The following is a 19,185-nucleotide window of genomic DNA, read 5'->3' as shown; positions in this document are numbered from 1 at the left end:
ACAGTTTATTCAATATTTCCAGAAGTTCTAGACTAATATCCAATATTTGAAAAATAAAGGACGAAGTTGATGGCATGTTAGAATCGACCACAAAGAAAAAAAAAAAAATCAGAGTATTACATATTCGTAGAAGATTTTGACTCTCACAGTTCTCCCATGATGATCATTCGTTCAGGCTACTTCAGTCCTTTTTACTTCCTTCATAGAGCCAACTTAAGTTAGTATTAACATTCAATGAGTTTAATTGATAACTACCATTAATTATAATAATTCACACATATATGTCAAAATAATGGATGCACTTAATACTAAACCTACATTTCACTCACACACACATTCATACAGGACAATGTATACTTCGGGTTGTATTTAGTTAAATTAAACTAACCTAACTACATTACTATATACATTTATTACATTTCAATAGAAGAAAAATTAGTTGGACATAACAGGGAAAAATTTAATACATGGAAAGAATGTTTCATTAACATGCATAGAAATTCGCTACTTGCAACAAGATCAAATAACACATTTCTCTTCCTATATATATATTAAAAGTTGAATTACATGAAAGAGAATTTGACAAAAAAAAAAAAAATGAAAAAAAACAAAAATAAGGAGATTCACAGATCAATACATTTAGGATTCATTGTAATGAATATATATATATCATTGCGGAAAACGAAAAAAAAAAATATATATATATATAATTGGTTAATCATTCTAAAAAAAAAAAATACTTTAATAGCATTTTATTAGGTCTCTGTCCCAAGAGGAGACATTTCGACGATTTTATGAGTCTCTGTTCTCACATCGATAATAGCTCCTTTTTCCAACTCTCTTTTGCACTGTGGTTTGTGTCCATGAGAGTGTTTAATTGTTTTTGTTTTAGCTATAGACAAATAGTCGCTTCATATCACATATATATTTATATTTCTCATTTTGTCACTCGACGCACTCAATATAAAATTTCAAAGTTTATCAAGGTTAAAAAAAATTTTGAATCCAGTCACAGACATTGAGAACATATTTCCATATTCCGGTATTCACATTAAGTTATCAACTAAACTTCTCTTCATTAAATTTAAGACCAGTGATTTTCTTTATAGTATAGATCTTGTAGTCAAAAGATTCTAGTCACTGAATAGTTAAATTTCTGATCGTAGGGGAAGGATTTGTTTCATGGTTTACTGATGGAAGATTCGTTGGTGGGGCACACTGTTTCGTAGGCTATTAATTTCACTTTGATCTTGCGAAATAAATTTGGATGAGGATTAGGGTTATTTTACTTATCTTACGACCTGCTACTCGTTTTACTTACATGCGGTATTTAACATTATATTCAACTTTAATAGTTACAGACATCAGTAATCACTCAACAAAATGTAATTTATTACAATATACGCGGTAACACTATATGTCACAAATAGTTGGTAAAGGTCGGGTGTCAAAAACCTATGGCAACCTAAACAAAACCAGGGTAAATACCGAGCCCATTACATACATACTCATATATATATATATTCATATTATTCAATACAATAAATTTCACTTTAATATCCATCGTAGTATTTCGTCGACGTTTAAATTCTACATAACCGTTCATATTCGACAAGTATTCATATTTTATAAATATTTATATTTTATTGGCTCAAAGACAAAAACAAAAACCCTGACTATCAAAAATTCACTTTTTTTTTTCATAAAGTTGCAACATTGTAATTTATATGTATAAACCCGATAATCAATAATCATTTTCAATTTACTAAAGATCCGCGTAGATATATAAAAAATAGTTGACATAAGAGGTGGAAATGCAACAAAATGAGCAGGCACGTAACTTTTAAAACTATGTAAGCACATATATAGATGTATATATAAAAAAATCAATGTTATTGGAAACTAGTGGGCCCAGACTACTAATACATACACACTATATGACCAATCAATAGAAATAAAAACCAGTAATCAGTTGTCAATGGATATAATTTGTATGATCCATGAATAACGAATGTTTCTAGGAATCCGAAAGCATAGTGTACCTTCCCGTCAATTTCTCCAGTGGTGGATTGAATATCGCGAAAATGGTCCCGAGATGTGCTGCAATACCTCCACGAATTGCATCCCTCGATGTCTCAGTTAGTACATACGATCGAAATAGGTGATATGAAATATTGTACGTTTTCATGAGTTTCAGAAACCGGGGGGGGGGGAGGTTGAAAAAGTAAAAAAAAAAAAAATCTCGAAGTAATGAAGACAGAGAGAGATAGAGAAGAAGGAAGACGAAGAAATAGTGGCGCCAAAGACTTAAGTGGGAAATAACTAACGCTACAAAGACAGAAATCGAATTTCGCTCTCAACAAAATCCATAGCCAAAATATTCTTAACATGCCAAAAGGGTGGTCTACTCAAATACGCAGACTCAAGGAACGCCCTGCTGCCAAGGATGCAAGTTCTGTGTCCATCAGATCCCAATCCCACAAGAGTTTGGTTGTAAGATTGAAATCCGATCCCCGTATCCGGCCCAAACCAGCAGGTTCCCGGAAATCGTCCGGAAGGTTAGAGAAGGCGCTAATTTAGAATTTCAAGAAAAAAAAAAAATCATCCGACCTCTTGAAAACTAGAAGATTCCAGAATAGGGATGAAATTAGAGTAATAGCTAAGGTATCCCTAATTAGTAATTCGCCAAAATTAAAAAAAATTAAATAAATAAACTGAATTTTGGATCGGTGATTTCAATTACCGAAACATCACCGATAGCTACCCTACGCAGACACGCCACCGTCTGGGACGTCGTTAATTTCCCTCATCTAATTAAACTAAGAAAAGAAATGAAAATACTTAAAGGGACTAGGGGTCGACATCCGGGTACGCTATCCATGAATATTAATTTAGTAGCAGTTAATTTAATCGGATAGTCCGAACTGAGTTATATGAACACTGCACAATAAATAAATAAGGTAAGCAACAAAAAAAAAAAAAATCTCGGAGAGGCAATGAATGCTAAAGGTACAAATGACCGAAACCTGTACTTTTCGATGATCACAGGATATAGCAGTTGGTTTTCTTAATTATCATTTCTGTCAACCTTTAGAAGTAATTCCCACATGATGCTACTCTATCTATTGAAAGGCTTAAGATCTGGGGCTGTTGTTAGGAGGTACATAAATGCAAAGTAACACACAATTCCCAACTATAATTTACTATCCAAGTAGCAAACTCGGTTGGATGAATGCACTGGTGTGGAAGTCAAAACGCGAGAGATTTTTTTTTTCTCTTTCTTTCTTCGTAAACATATTCATATTTTCACTATATAAAATTCACTAGGCCTATCCATTTAAATATAGGGGTCATCATTTCATTCATATTATATATCATATTATTAACATATCATTACATTCATTCATTATCTACTAATTTTCGCACGAAGTAATATTTTATAAACACCCTATTTCGTACATTTTACACGCAGGCCATACACATATTTACATTACGCAGTAATGAATATATATATATATAACTATCACAATCTATCACGCTCAAACCACCACACGATCACATTCATCGAACCACGTACTCTTTATTTCGAAGCACCCAAATTGTATTTACCTTGCAGGTTTTTTTAAAAAAAAAATCATACATGGATTTACGGAAAGTTAAATTGTCAACGATTAATCTATTTCTGATTTGTTGATAAAACTGAAGCAACAATGGAATTTTCTACAGCCACGGGAAAAGAGAATTTAATACTACATTTTTAAACGAACAGTAACAGCATATGGACTTTACTTCTATTAAGAAAATAGGTGTTCTTTATTTCAGCGGATTATTCATTAACTACTGGACCTAGCAAGCTGAAATTTTCAGTACAGTAAGATCTCATGCTATTTTATACGAAGGTATACTCATCCGAACCGAAAACCATGTCCAATGAAAGTAATTTTTGAATAAATGACTAAAATCCAACAACCTAGATCACTAAGTTATGCGATGTCGTATTGTCAACAAACAATTGAGTACCGAAACCGGACGCTGTGGCGCTGTAGTGGAGGCATAATTTACCGTGTACTGAAATCTATACTTGTACTCATTAATCAGAAATTTAATATTTACTCTGGTTTATTTCTGTTAGGAAAATGGTACTAAATTAACACATATTTATACACTGTCCTAACCGAAAATTCACACACTCACACAAAACTACTAACTACATACACCACTGTTAGTACTATACATAAAGACAACTAACTAAAATAAACATGCACCATTTAGTTACATGCATGTTGACGAAAATAACCTAACACATTAAATTTAAAATACATTACTCCCTCGTCGATATATACAGTCGGCTCTATTTAATTTAAAGGGGGTCAAAAATGAGAAAGGTAACACTAGGTCTAATTGACCTGACCAATTGTTTACATAATGATTGCCAAAAATTGGTGCCCTGGGGGCACCTTAACGAGGTTTATGGAGGGACCCTTCCCCTGAGAGGGGAAAAGGCCCTAAAACAAACAATAACTAACCCATTCCCCCGCTAGAACTGGTTCAATTCAGAAAAGGGGATAGGAGCCCCTTTTTGTTAGCTTAAGCTGCCATTCCGAAAGTTAACATTGCAACTATGAAACCTACTGTGTACATGCACTTACTGACTAATAAAAAAAATCACATTTACTATACGCACTATAATATATGTACGAAACCAGGTCGTATTGTCCCTAATCCCTAACTGAGTTTTAACAGATCAAAAATCACTTTCCTATATTGTCTATTCTTTGGCTTGGATAACGAGCAATATGGCGTCTGTAAAGCTGGTTCCCATTTCTCCTTTATTTTTTACAGTTCACTTCACGAAAAATGTAAGTTTGTCAGCTCCTAAATCATTATACGGCGTTTATCAATGAAATTAACTGGATATTACCTTGAGATAGTTAGAATTTCCATCCTTTTACCGCAGATATGTAGAAGAAGACATCACGGGCTGCTCCTCGTAGTGTGTCCTTTATTATTCTAATAACATTGCGCCGAAAAAGCCAGAGGTAGGAGAATTCCTCCAATCAGAAAGAAAACTTTAGCCGCGGAAATTACAAAGCGAATGGAAATTTGGTAAATCCAGATATAACCGGATCTGAAAGTGACTATGGACTAGTGAGAGGGGGTGAGGGAAAGATTAGGTACCTGGCCAAAATTTACATTGGTCTGAAATTAAGGAAATTTATATCCAATAACGGAACTATGTTTCGGTATGACGTCAGAATGGTAAACCTTGTAACTATTCAAGTTATATATCCGGAAATGGGATTTACACTTAATCAAAATATAAATAAATATATTATACAGTGGGAATATGGTTACTAACGAAACCTTTGGGTTCATTATATTTAATTCGAAGTAGAGAGAGTAAATAAATTGTGTAACTAAACCGAAATTGAATTAAAAAAAAAATTACTAGGTACAGGGTGCGTAAAAAAAAATTGCCATTACTTTCAACTGTAATGGTACATTACAGTTTTCCCCGGCCCATTAACAAAATTTTGTTAGAATAACAAAATTTTGCTAATTGGGAATACTAACTAATGATGCTTGTTAAATTAACACACTCATTCATCCCATTCACACGTTACCAGTCACTCTAGGACAGTGTATTATATCTACTTGGGGTATTGCGCGAGTAATTCATTACGTTTATCTTCTGTACAATTGAAAATCTTTAAATTTCGAAAATTGTGAGTTCCGATACTTTTTTTTTTTCAGTAGTGTTCATATAGCAATAGAACGGACAGAAGTTATAACTGAGAAATCGACAGAGACAATTCGTAAGGCTTCACCCGTCGACTAGTATATCTGATGACATTAGGCTGCAGTTTCCCGTCTATCACTGCCATTTAATATTGTTCTAGGCTCACCATTACCACGCACTTGCGAAGGGACTGAATTCTGGGGTCGATTTACATTATTGTTACTATTATTGTTATTATTATTGCCCTGACTATTACCGTTCTCCCTTCTTCCGTACGTCCTGTTAAAATTCCTCCTGGTGTTATCGCCCCTATCCGGGTTCGATGCCATGTTGGTACGGTCATAGGGACGATAACTCCGGCGATTGTTGAACATGGGCCGATTCCTAAATAGTCGCCGGCCATTATTGTTGTTTTCTGAGCCATACCCACTAGGATAACGAGATCCAGCTTGGGTATAACTCAGGAAATCTGTCTGGCAACTTGCCGTTACCTTCGTCTTCGTCGGTTTTAGAATCTTTGCCTGTCGGGCGAAGTATCGTTTTGGTGGACCACCAACTTCCTTACCGCACAAGGCAGCTAAACGTGAGGTGACTTCTCGCACCGTTTGGCACAAGTGGGACGCTATGGCCCGGGACTCATCGGGTGGAAGAGCGTTAACTATAATATCTACCAGTTCGGCCTGAGAGGGATGTTCAGCTATCTGATAATATAGTTCGATAATTTTCCAAGCATAGTCCACGAGGGATCCATACTTGGAGCGATCATACCGGAGTGATTGTAAGTTTCTTTTTTGGAGTCGTTCGATGTGCTCATTACAATATTCTTCTTTGAAAAGAATCAAAAAATCACCGAACGTCCGGATTTGGTATTTAACCGAGGCAAACCATGCGCCCGAAGCGGCGATCAAACATTTTTCAACTATTTGTAGGCGTTCTCCATCAGTAAGTTTGTACATGTCTAGATATTGCTGCAATCTTCGCAGAAAAACTCTAGGTAACCCGTTAGTAATGTTCCCATCGAAAGTGGGAAAACGTTCAATATCCCGGAGGGAAACTTTAGAGCTCATACTATACGGGGCAGGAAAAGAATCTAGTGGAATCAACGCATTATCCTGAGCGGTTGGGGTTGTCACCGGATTTGCCACCGACGAAGTGGTCACTGAACTGAACGCTCCCATATGACCAAGAGAGGTTTTGTAATTTGTGTTGACCATGTAAGGTTCGAATTTAGGACCCACCACTGCAGTAACTGACGGTCCGGCACATCTCCTTTCCCCTCCTGGCAGCACGCTGTAAGATTGTACCATTCCAAAAGTAGAGTGAGCATTTACGCTAGTGACTGTTGTAGTCACAACACTCGACTGCATCGGTACATCGAAATTACTCAACCATGATTTCGAGGTTGGCTGATGCGGGGGACAATACATGGTTGTGTCCCGTGCATCAGGCAACACTTGACTCTTACCCGGGAGGACATTACTTGTTTCTGGGAAAATTTTCCCTGGAGAACCGCCATCAGGAAAAGGATAGGAGATATCAGACTTGGCGATTTGCAATTTAGTAATATTCCCCTTAATACTGTCTACTTCGGTTTGAATTCGACTAATTCTTTGATCAACCGACTCTAGTTTAGTTTCTATTGATAGGTCTGATATTACAACATTCAATCTACTTATTTCAGCCTGCTGCTGTTCAACTTTTTGTTCGATGTCTCCAAATCTTTTGTTCGTACTCTCAAACCTTACATCTATTTCGTTTAATTTTTTATTTGTTTCGTCTCTGAGCTGCTCGGTAGACTGTTGGGCCCGGTATCTAACCTGCTCTAGTTCCGTAGACGTTTGCTCTTTCAATTTGCTAATCGAAGAAGCAAAGTCTAAACAAATCTGGTCAAATTTGTTGTTTAATACCTTGAATCGAGCGTCGGTCTCTCGTTTCGAGGTATCAAACTTCTCATTTATCTCACGCCTTAAGTTTTCACTATTCTGGTCTATTTTAACTTCCATGTTAGTGAATTTTTCATGCATCATTTCCATCATCTGGCGAATTAATGCAGACGTGTCAGACCCTCCAGATGACATTCCTTCCTTCGGGTTTGCCGTCTGATCCCGAGAATCACTGTGATTTTCATTTTTTTCTTCATCGTCGAGGTCAGATATCTCCGCTGGAGATATTTGGCCTCGGTCCTTTTCACAGTCCTCACAATATTTTTCTATTTCGCCGGTTTGCACCTTTTCTGCATTTTCAGCAGTGTCATCTAAATTGGAACAAGCAAAGTGGATCCATTTTTGTCCACAACCGGTGCATCTAATTAATCTTCGCGGGGCGCGAGATCTTTTCTCTTTTTCATTTAATGTGCATTGAATGCACGTGATTTCACACTCGCCCTGTGACACCACAACCTTTTTTGTTGCCATAGTTTCGAGACACTTTACACTTTACAAAAGACAAGATATATATAGCAAAAATACACATATACTATAAAATACTTATTTGCTATCCAGACAAGTATTATTCATGACTTAAAGGACTCCCATTCTCTTTCCTTCCTTGAAACCCTTCTAGCGTTTAATTCTAATTTTAGAAAAATTTGGACACTCCTTCTCTTTTTCCCCCTTAGAAAAGGAAACAAAAATGACAAAGTAGCCAACGACTCTACTTATTTCATTTGACTATAAAATTTCTCTTATTAATTTCAATGTTGTAATCAATTCAACATGCCTTCAACCTCACTCTTTGACATTCTTAAAAAAATTTCAAATCTATCGGTCGCCATTTAAACTGAGATCCGTTGCCATGGAAACAAACGTTGCCATGACAACCATTCTTATCGCGATTCACCAATTCAAACTGATTGGCATGATAACTGGTATTATTCAATAAGCATTTTCAGATCCGTTACCACAGTAAACATGCGTTACCATGGCAACAGTCCTGTCACGGTCGCCACTCTAAAACTGAAAAAAGGGGGGGAGGGGCCGTTGCCATAGAAACAAACGTTTCCATAACAACGAATCCTGTCACTGCTTGTCAGTCTAAAACTGTTTGAAGAAAAGAATAAGTCGTAAGTGGGAATCCTTCACCCCTGGTGGGGATGTTCATGAAGCTATCAGCTTATGTCTAATTACGTTGGAATATATTAGCCGTTTCTTAATTTTGAACATACTAGATTCGATCGAAACGAAAAAACTTTTTATCGGACTTCTAAAGAGAATGAAATAAAATAACTAAATACATGACCGTGTTTATTATCTCTAGGATTCCCAGTCACGACCCCCTTTTCAGTTTTATTAAAAAAAATAGAAGAAGAAGATGAAAAAGGAAAAGGAAAATAGAAGAGGAAAGAGGTAAAGTAAGAAGGTAATAAAAAGGAAACTGTTACTGCATATTTTGAAAAATATGGTAAAGAAAGTGAATAATTATCGAATTCCAATAGCTATTGGGTTAATATTTGGTATTCAGGTGATTAAGGGTAGACACATGTTAACCCATACATCCCCGATCTAGATCCATTTAACCCCAACTACCAAATTATCCCGATCTAGATCTGAGATAGACGAGAAAGTTTAAGTTTACAGTTTATTCAATATTTCCAGAAGTTCTAGACTAATATCCAATATTTGAAAAATAAAGGACGAAGTTGATGGCATGTTAGAATCGACCACAAAGAAAAAAAAAAAAATCAGAGTATTACATATTCGTAGAAGATTTTGACTCTCACAGTTCTCCCATGATGATCATTCGTTCAGGCTACTTCAGTCCTTTTTACTTCCTTCATAGAGCCAACTTAAGTTAGTATTAACATTCAATGAGTTTAATTGATAACTACCATTAATTATAATAATTCACACATATATGTCAAAATAATGGATGCACTTAATACTAAACCTACATTTCACTCACACACACATTCATACAGGACAATGTATACTTCGGGTTGTATTTAGTTAAATTAAACTAACCTAACTACATTACTATATACATTTATTACATTTCAATAGAAGAAAAATTAGTTGGACATAACAGGGAAAAATTTAATACATGGAAAGAATGTTTCATTAACATGCATAGAAATTCGCTACTTGCAACAAGATCAAATAACACATTTCTCTTCCTATATATATATTAAAAGTTGAATTACATGAAAGAGAATTTGACAAAAAAAAATGAAAAAAAACAAAAATAAGGAGATTCACAGATCAATACATTTAGGATTCATTGTAATGAATATATATATATCATTGCGGAAAACGAAAAAAAAAAATATATATATATATAATTGGTTAATCATTCTAAAAAAAAAAAATACTTTAATAGCATTTTATTAGGTCTCTGTCCCAAGAGGAGACATTTCGACGATTTTATGAGTCTCTGTTCTCACATCGATAATAGCTCCTTTTTCCAACTCTCTTTTGCACTGTGGTTTGTGTCCATGAGAGTGTTTAATTGTTTTTGTTTTAGCTATAGACAAATAGTCGCTTCATATCACATATATATTTATATTTCTCATTTTGTCACTCGACGCACTCAATATAAAATTTCAAAGTTTATCAAGGTTAAAAAAAATTTTGAATCCAGTCACAGACATTGAGAACATATTTCCATATTCCGGTATTCACATTAAGTTATCAACTAAACTTCTCTTCATTAAATTTAAGACCAGTGATTTTCTTTATAGTATAGATCTTGTAGTCAAAAGATTCTAGTCACTGAATAGTTAAATTTCTGATCGTAGGGGAAGGATTTGTTTCATGGTTTACTGATGGAAGATTCGTTGGTGGGGCACACTGTTTCGTAGGCTATTAATTTCACTTTGATCTTGCGAAATAAATTTGGATGAGGATTAGGGTTATTTTACTTATCTTACGACCTGCTACTCGTTTTACTTACATGCGGTATTTAACATTATATTCAACTTTAATAGTTACAGACATCAGTAATCACTCAACAAAATGTAATTTATTACAATATACGCGGTAACACTATATGTCACAAATAGTTGGTAAAGGTCGGGTGTCAAAAACCTATGGCAACCTAAACAAAACCAGGGTAAATACCGAGCCCATTACATACATACTCATATATATATATATTCATATTATTCAATACAATAAATTTCACTTTAATATCCATCGTAGTATTTCGTCGACGTTTAAATTCTACATAACCGTTCATATTCGACAAGTATTCATATTTTATAAATATTTATATTTTATTGGCTCAAAGACAAAAACAAAAACCCTGACTATCAAAAATTCACTTTTTTTTTTCATAAAGTTGCAACATTGTAATTTATATGTATAAACCCGATAATCAATAATCATTTTCAATTTACTAAAGATCCGCGTAGATATATAAAAAATAGTTGACATAAGAGGTGGAAATGCAACAAAATGAGCAGGCACGTAACTTTTAAAACTATGTAAGCACATATATAGATGTATATATAAAAAAATCAATGTTATTGGAAACTAGTGGGCCCAGACTACTAATACATACACACTATATGACCAATCAATAGAAATAAAAACCAGTAATCAGTTGTCAATGGATATAATTTGTATGATCCATGAATAACGAATGTTTCTAGGAATCCGAAAGCATAGTGTACCTTCCCGTCAATTTCTCCAGTGGTGGATTGAATATCGCGAAAATGGTCCCGAGATGTGCTGCAATACCTCCACGAATTGCATCCCTCGATGTCTCAGTTAGTACATACGATCGAAATAGGTGATATGAAATATTGTACGTTTTCATGAGTTTCAGAAACCGGGGGGGGGGAGGTTGAAAAAGTAAAAAAAAAAAAATCTCGAAGTAATGAAGACAGAGAGAGATAGAGAAGAAGGAAGACGAAGAAATAGTGGCGCCAAAGACTTAAGTGGGAAATAACTAACGCTACAAAGACAGAAATCGAATTTCGCTCTCAACAAAATCCATAGCCAAAATATTCTTAACATGCCAAAAGGGTGGTCTACTCAAATACGTAGACTCAAGGAACGCCCTGCTGCCAAGGATGCAAGTTCTGTGTCCATCAGATCCCAATCCCACAAGAGTTTGGTTGTAAGATTGAAATCCGATCCCCGTATCCGGCCCAAACCAGCAGGTTCCCGGAAATCGTCCGGAAGGTTAGAGAAGGCGCTAATTTAGAATTTCAAGAAAAAAAAAAAAATCATCCGACCTCTTGAAAACTAGAAGATTCCAGAATAGGGATGAAATTAGAGTAATAGCTAAGGTATCCCTAATTAGTAATTCGCCAAAATTAAAAAAAATTAAATAAATAAACTGAATTTTGGATCGGTGATTTCAATTACCGAAACATCACCGATAGCTACCCTACGCAGACACGCCACCGTCTGGGACGTCGTTAATTTCCCTCATCTAATTAAACTAAGAAAAGAAATGAAAATACTTAAAGGGACTAGGGGTCGACATCCGGGTACGCTATCCATGAATATTAATTTAGTAGCAGTTAATTTAATCGGATAGTCCGAACTGAGTTATATGAACACTGCACAATAAATAAATAAGGTAAGCAACAAAAAAAAAAAATCTCGGAGAGGCAATGAATGCTAAAGGTACAAATGACCGAAACCTGTACTTTTCGATGATCACAGGATATAGCAGTTGGTTTTCTTAATTATCATTTCTGTCAACCTTTAGAAGTAATTCCCACATGATGCTACTCTATCTATTGAAAGGCTTAAGATCTGGGGCTGTTGTTAGGAGGTACATAAATGCAAAGTAACACACAATTCCCAACTATAATTTACTATCCAAGTAGCAAACTCGGTTGGATGAATGCACTGGTGTGGAAGTCAAAACGCGAGAGATTTTTTTTTTTTCTCTTTCTTTCTTCGTAAACATATTCATATTTTCACTATATAAAATTCACTAGGCCTATCCATTTAAATATAGGGGTCATCATTTCATTCATATTATATATCATATTATTAACATATCATTACATTCATTCATTATCTACTAATTTTCGCACGAAGTAATATTTTATAAACACCCTATTTCGTACATTTTACACGCAGGCCATACACATATTTACATTACGCAGTAATGAATATATATATATATATAACTATCACAATCTATCACGCTCAAACCACCACACGATCACATTCATCGAACCACGTACTCTTTATTTCGAAGCACCCAAATTGTATTTACCTTGCAGGTTTTTTTAAAAAAAAAATCATACATGGATTTACGGAAAGTTAAATTGTCAACGATTAATCTATTTCTGATTTGTTGATAAAACTGAAGCAACAATGGAATTTTCTACAGCCACGGGAAAAGAGAATTTAATACTACATTTTTAAACGAACAGTAACAGCATATGGACTTTACTTCTATTAAGAAAATAGGTGTTCTTTATTTCAGCGGATTATTCATTAACTACTGGACCTAGCAAGCTGAAATTTTCAGTACAGTAAGATCTCATGCTATTTTATACGAAGGTATACTCATCCGAACCGAAAACCATGTCCAATGAAAGTAATTTTTGAATAAATGACTAAAATCCAACAACCTAGATCACTAAGTTATGCGATGTCGTATTGTCAACAAACAATTGAGTACCGAAACCGGACGCTGTGGCGCTGTAGTGGAGGCATAATTTACCGTGTACTGAAATCTATACTTGTACTCATTAATCAGAAATTTAATATTTACTCTGGTTTATTTCTGTTAGGAAAATGGTACTAAATTAACACATATTTATACACTGTCCTAACCGAAAATTCACACACTCACACAAAACTACTAACTACATACACCACTGTTAGTACTATACATAAAGACAACTAACTAAAATAAACATGCACCATTTAGTTACATGCATGTTGACGAAAATAACCTAACACATTAAATTTAAAATACATTACTCCCTCGTCGATATATACAGTCGGCTCTATTTAATTTAAAGGGGGTCAAAAATGAGAAAGGTAACACTAGGTCTAATTGACCTGACCAATTGTTTACATAATGATTGCCAAAAATTGGTGCCCTGGGGGCACCTTAACGAGGTTTATGGAGGGACCCTTCCCCTGAGAGGGGAAAAGGCCCTAAAACAAACAATAACTAACCCATTCCCCCGCTAGAACTGGTTCAATTCAGAAAAGGGGATAGGAGCCCCTTTTTGTTAGCTTAAGCTGCCATTCCGAAAGTTAACATTGCAACTATGAAACCTACTGTGTACATGCACTTACTGACTAATAAAAAAAAATCACATTTACTATACACACTATAATATATGTACGAAACCAGGTCGTATTGTCCCTAATCCCTAACTGAGTTTTAACAGATCAAAAATCACTTTCCTATATTGTCTATTCTTTGGCTTGGATAACGAGCAATATGGCGTCTGTAAAGCTGGTTCCCATTTCTCCTTTATTTTTTACAGTTCACTTCACGAAAAATGTAAGTTTGTCAGCTCCTAAATCATTATACGGCGTTTATCAATGAAATTAACTGGATATTACCTTGAGATAGTTAGAATTTCCATCCTTTTACCGCAGATATGTAGAAGAAGACATCACGGGCTGCTCCTCGTAGTGTGTCCTTTATTATTCTAATAACATTGCGCCGAAAAAGCCAGAGGTAGGAGAATTCCTCCAATCAGAAAGAAAACTTTAGCCGCGGAAATTACAAAGCGAATGGAAATTTGGTAAATCCAGATATAACCGGATCTGAAAGTGACTATGGACTAGTGAGAGGGGGTGAGGGAAAGATTAGGTACCTGGCCAAAATTTACATTGGTCTGAAATTAAGGAAATTTATATCCAATAACGGAACTATGTTTCGGTATGACGTCAGAATGGTAAACCTTGTAACTATTCAAGTTATATATCCGGAAATGGGATTTACACTTAATCAAAATATAAATAAATATATTATACAGTGGGAATATGGTTACTAACGAAACCTTTGGGTTCATTATATTTAATTCGAAGTAGAGAGAGTAAATAAATTGTGTAACTAAACCGAAATTGAATTAAAAAAAAAATTACTAGGTACAGGGTGCGTAAAAAAAAATTGCCATTACTTTCAACTGTAATGGTACATTACAAGATGCTTGAATAAGAATTAATATTGTTATATAAGCGTGAAATTTAAATTCCCACTTCTTAGGTTTCAACTCGACATTTATTATATTAAAGTGTTTGGTGTACGTTCTTATGTATTTAAAGTGTAGCGAAAAATAAACGCGTTTTATGTATTGAATTCATTTACAGAAAGTTTATTTCATTACAAATAAGAAGGGTCTATGGAAAAGGAGGGGTAATTCGATTCCATACTTCTTATTAGAGAATAGACAATATTGTATTAGATTATATATTGTGGTAGTGTGTAAATCAGGGGTATAAAACTTCTCCTTGCTACGTATGATATTTTCTCGAAGAAAATAAAAAAAATAAAAAAAATTAAAAAAAAAAAATACGTAAAAATGCCATTTTTCTAACACTTTCAGAAAGAAGAATCGTTTGTAGATTTTTCTTTTCATTGCGTAATTCATATCCAAGAATTAAAAATTTGGCTGTAACTGAAAATTTTCGCGACTTTTCGGTTTAAAATGTTTCGCAGAATGTTATTATAGCAATGGTTCATTTCATCCAAATCAAAGAACTCATAACTGTGTTTAGAACCACGATACTTCGACATGTAGAACTGGACTGTGCGAGGGGATAGGCAGTCAATATGGCGTGTGACCACCACGAAAAGATACACAGGTATGACATCTGGCCTCCATGCTCCAAATCAGAGTGTTGATCAAGTCTTGCGGCACATGGTGCCACTTCTCGAGGAGAGCGGTTTGCGGTCCAGGAAAAGTCCGTGGTGGTGGATTACACTGAGCTATTCGCCGCCCAAGAGCATCCCACATATGCTCGATGGTATTCAAGTCCGGCGAGTATGCAGGCCATGCAATATTCGTAATGTCTTCGCTCTCCAGATACTCGGACACCAGATGTGCACGATTCCGGCGGGCATTGTCATCCATAAACAGGAAGTGCGAACCAAATGCTCCGCGGAAATTGTGCACATGTGTATGGAGAATTTCATTCCGACACCGTTGTGCCGTCAAAGTGCTATATTCCACAATATGGAGGTCCGTTTTTCCATCCAGCATGATCCCATCCCACACGATGATGGAACCCCCATCAAACGACGGCCGTTCAGCAATGAAGTTTCGGTGGTAGCGTGTGCCTGGCTGTCTCCACACTAATGCCCAACCAGAATCAGACAACAGGCTGTATCCAGATTCATCGGCGAATATAACGCCCGCCCACTGATGTTCCCCCCATGCAACATGTTTCTGACATCATGTGTAACGCGCACTTTGTGCTTTCGTTTCAATGAGACACACAGCACAGGCCTCCTGGCATACAGTCTTGCTGTATTGAGCCACCGACAAACAGTTTCACGACTAACACGTTGTTCCGTCGCTTGAAACATACAATTTACCAGTTGAGACCATGACACTTGACGGTTATGTCTGGCAGAAATTGTGAGAAACTGGTCACCAACGGCTGACGTCTTCCTTGGACGACCTCCTTCATGACGTCTACTGACTGTATGTCCATTTTGGAAGCGACTCTACAGCCTTGACAACACTTTTGTTAACATTGAATTCCTGCACCACGTCCACTTGGGATCGGTCTAGTTTTAATCGCCCAATTATTCGCCCGCGGTCAACGCCACTCAAATGTCGTCTCCAGCCATCGCAAGGTGTCTACGCTTGGTATCCCACACAGGAATCACCAACTCACTGCTTGCAGCCTCGGTCACAACTGAGCTGTCATGTACGCTTCGTAGCAAAATCTGTTATTAATTTTATGAAGAAATACTAAGTCACGGAGCCTCCTTGTTTGTTTCAGTGTTAAGATATTGAAGTTACTATTTCTGTATATAATTAAGTAATATAATTAATCCTGTATATAATGTATATACAGGATATACGAAATATATGTTCCTGTACATTAATAATTTTGAAAATTTACACTGAACACTTTCTATAATTTTACAATAGTTTTCAACTTTCAAATTCCAAAAGACACTAGCACATTCTAATTGAGATCTAGCATAGAAATAAAAGAACTTGAAAATCCTTACTAAAACATGAAATGAAACCAAGATTTTTATACGCACTATTCATAATATTTTCTATGTGACGAATAAACATTAGCTTTGATTCGAGAATCTTTCGTAAATCTTTAACAATTTCAAATATCTGAAGATTTATTCCATCAATAACTGATATATTTAACTCTTCTAGTAAACGAAAAGGTTACGCATTTATATTTAACGTAAATTTATTGATCTCATACCATGTCTTTTCACTTTGTAAATCTATTTGTGATTTTATAGTCATCAATTTTCCATTTGTGAAATCAGTTTTAGCCTATATTCTTGCCTATATTATTGTGCCTAAGGATACTTTATATACAACATATTTAACTTCCTGTAATTCTTCGAATTTCCACTTAAAATGGAAAGCGCAGTAAAGGGAACTTATTCAATTTTATTCTGTACGTAGTCGGAATAAAATTGATTGGCTCTGATACGATTGGGTATTGATTACTTCTTTAAACAGTGGAATATTTGTATATAAATAGATATAAAAGAAGAGGAGTACGTCGTTAATAGGAGTTCAATTTACTTCAACTCGAATACTATACTTTTAATATTCCTGTTCAGAATAACAGTATTCCTTGTTTCGTTCTATTAGATATTGTGATGTAATTTATTACTATGGTAGACGGCAATAATGATTTTACCATATGACTTATTTCAAAATTCCATCTTTCATGAATTATTGTAACAAAAGTATTGTATTTGTTCTAAGCGTTGAATTTGTTTTAAAAATTGACGAATCCTATACCATTTCATATAAATGTGCACGTAATATGATCCACGGAATGTTTATAACTCTACAACAATGATTTGATGTCTGGGATGACAAAATTTCAGAAAGTTATACGTCTTTTGGCATCTATTTACAGCAGTTGATCTACAATGTACGATTTCTAGCTATTGCTTTCTTCATCTGACTATGAGATGGTTTGTTATGGTATATTTACCTATGATTCTAATTGACCCACCGATCAAGTGATTTATATGAAGCTATAATAAATCAAATTAAATTAAATAGAAAATATGGAACATATAGTGTTCGAATTGCTGACGGGTGTTAAAAGAATAGTATAAAAACCAAAGTGTTTATTTGGCGTGAAATAATTACAAGTGGAAATGACATTGTAAGATTTTTGTAGCAGTAAATATGTTTTTCACATTTCGAGATTATCGTTAAATAAAATCCAAATTAGGTACGATTTGAGTTGTAAATTTTAGCATTATTATCTATTTTGTTCTTTAAAGGTTTGTTTTCTTAGAAGATTGTGGGCATACAATTGAAGTGGAAGGACTTGAGTATTGGTTGAATGTGAGTGGAGATGGAGAGATTACGATGAAAACGTGCCCCAGATGTAAGACAATCATCAGAAGAAACTTTCGTTTTGGGAATGTAATTAAGAAACTATATGATGACCTATACCAGATAAAGAGGAAAATTTTTGGAGAGCAGAGAAACATACAACAGAAAATAGGAGAACTAGAAATTATGCTTGGGAACTTAAAAGGAGGTAAATTGCATTTTCAGTTAACAAAACTTATATATATATATATCTAAGTTTTGAAAACATATATATATGTATATATATATATACTGTATATTAGCGTTTTTGTGTTAACTGGAAAGAAAATGCGGGAAAAAGTGTCGGAAAATGATAATTTAAATGAAGGAGTGAGGGAAAAAAAATAGCTGGATACAATTAATTCGTGAGCCAAACAAGTTGGACTCTCAGACGTTATAGCACGCGAAGGGATATATGTGCCTGAACAGAAGGCTTTCGGTTAGGTGATATAAAAATAGTCGATTTTTTTACTAGTCCCTAAATCATTCTGTAGAATGTTCACTGTTAGTCAACGAAAATAGGATTTACAGAGGAAAATGGAACGCAAATTGCTGTTCTCTTAGTTTTCATTATTAAGGTTTATTAACTATGTAATAAAAGATTTTAAACAAATATTTTGTTTACTATTAAGATTTATTTATTACGTATAGGCCAGATGGGAGGACAATATTAAGATGAATCTCGCAGAAATACGAATACAAAATAAAAATTGGATGCAGTTGGCTAAGAGCAGACGCTTTTGTGAACGCGGCATTGAATCTCGGGGTTCCGTAGGCCATAGAGTTAGTTGGTTAGTTATTAACTACCCGTCAATTACACTTGCTTTTATTGCATAATAATAAGCCAAAGCGGCACTAGAATTTTTCGCCAAGAGAGAGGATAGAAAGGAATTTGCATCCTTTCCTTTTCTTCCACGTGTGATATGCACTGCCATGAGTTTTAAAATTCAATACCCGTCAGTTTCGA

General features: G+C 35.0%; 1 protein-coding gene across 1 annotated transcript in view; it reads left to right on the top strand.

Annotated features, from left to right (window-relative positions):
* The window catches only part of LOC145690449 (NFX1-type zinc finger-containing protein 1-like), a gene marked incomplete in the record, with an annotated part of 145,273 nt that overhangs the window by 104,165 nt on the left and 21,923 nt on the right, over positions 1–19,185 (top strand). Inside the window, 1 exon segment of the mRNA XM_081765349.1 lies at positions 18,125–18,387. Within this exon segment, the coding sequence (XP_081621475.1) occupies positions 18,125–18,387 (263 nt within the window).

This window comes from Thermobia domestica, chromosome 1 (assembly GCF_964235325.1).
Source record: "Thermobia domestica chromosome 1, izTheDome1.hap1.1, whole genome shotgun sequence".
In the NCBI taxonomy this organism is placed as follows: domain Eukaryota; kingdom Metazoa; phylum Arthropoda; class Insecta; order Zygentoma; family Lepismatidae; genus Thermobia; species Thermobia domestica.
The sequence above is the reverse complement of the archived record's forward strand: the minus strand, read 5'-3'. Positions and strand labels throughout refer to the sequence as shown.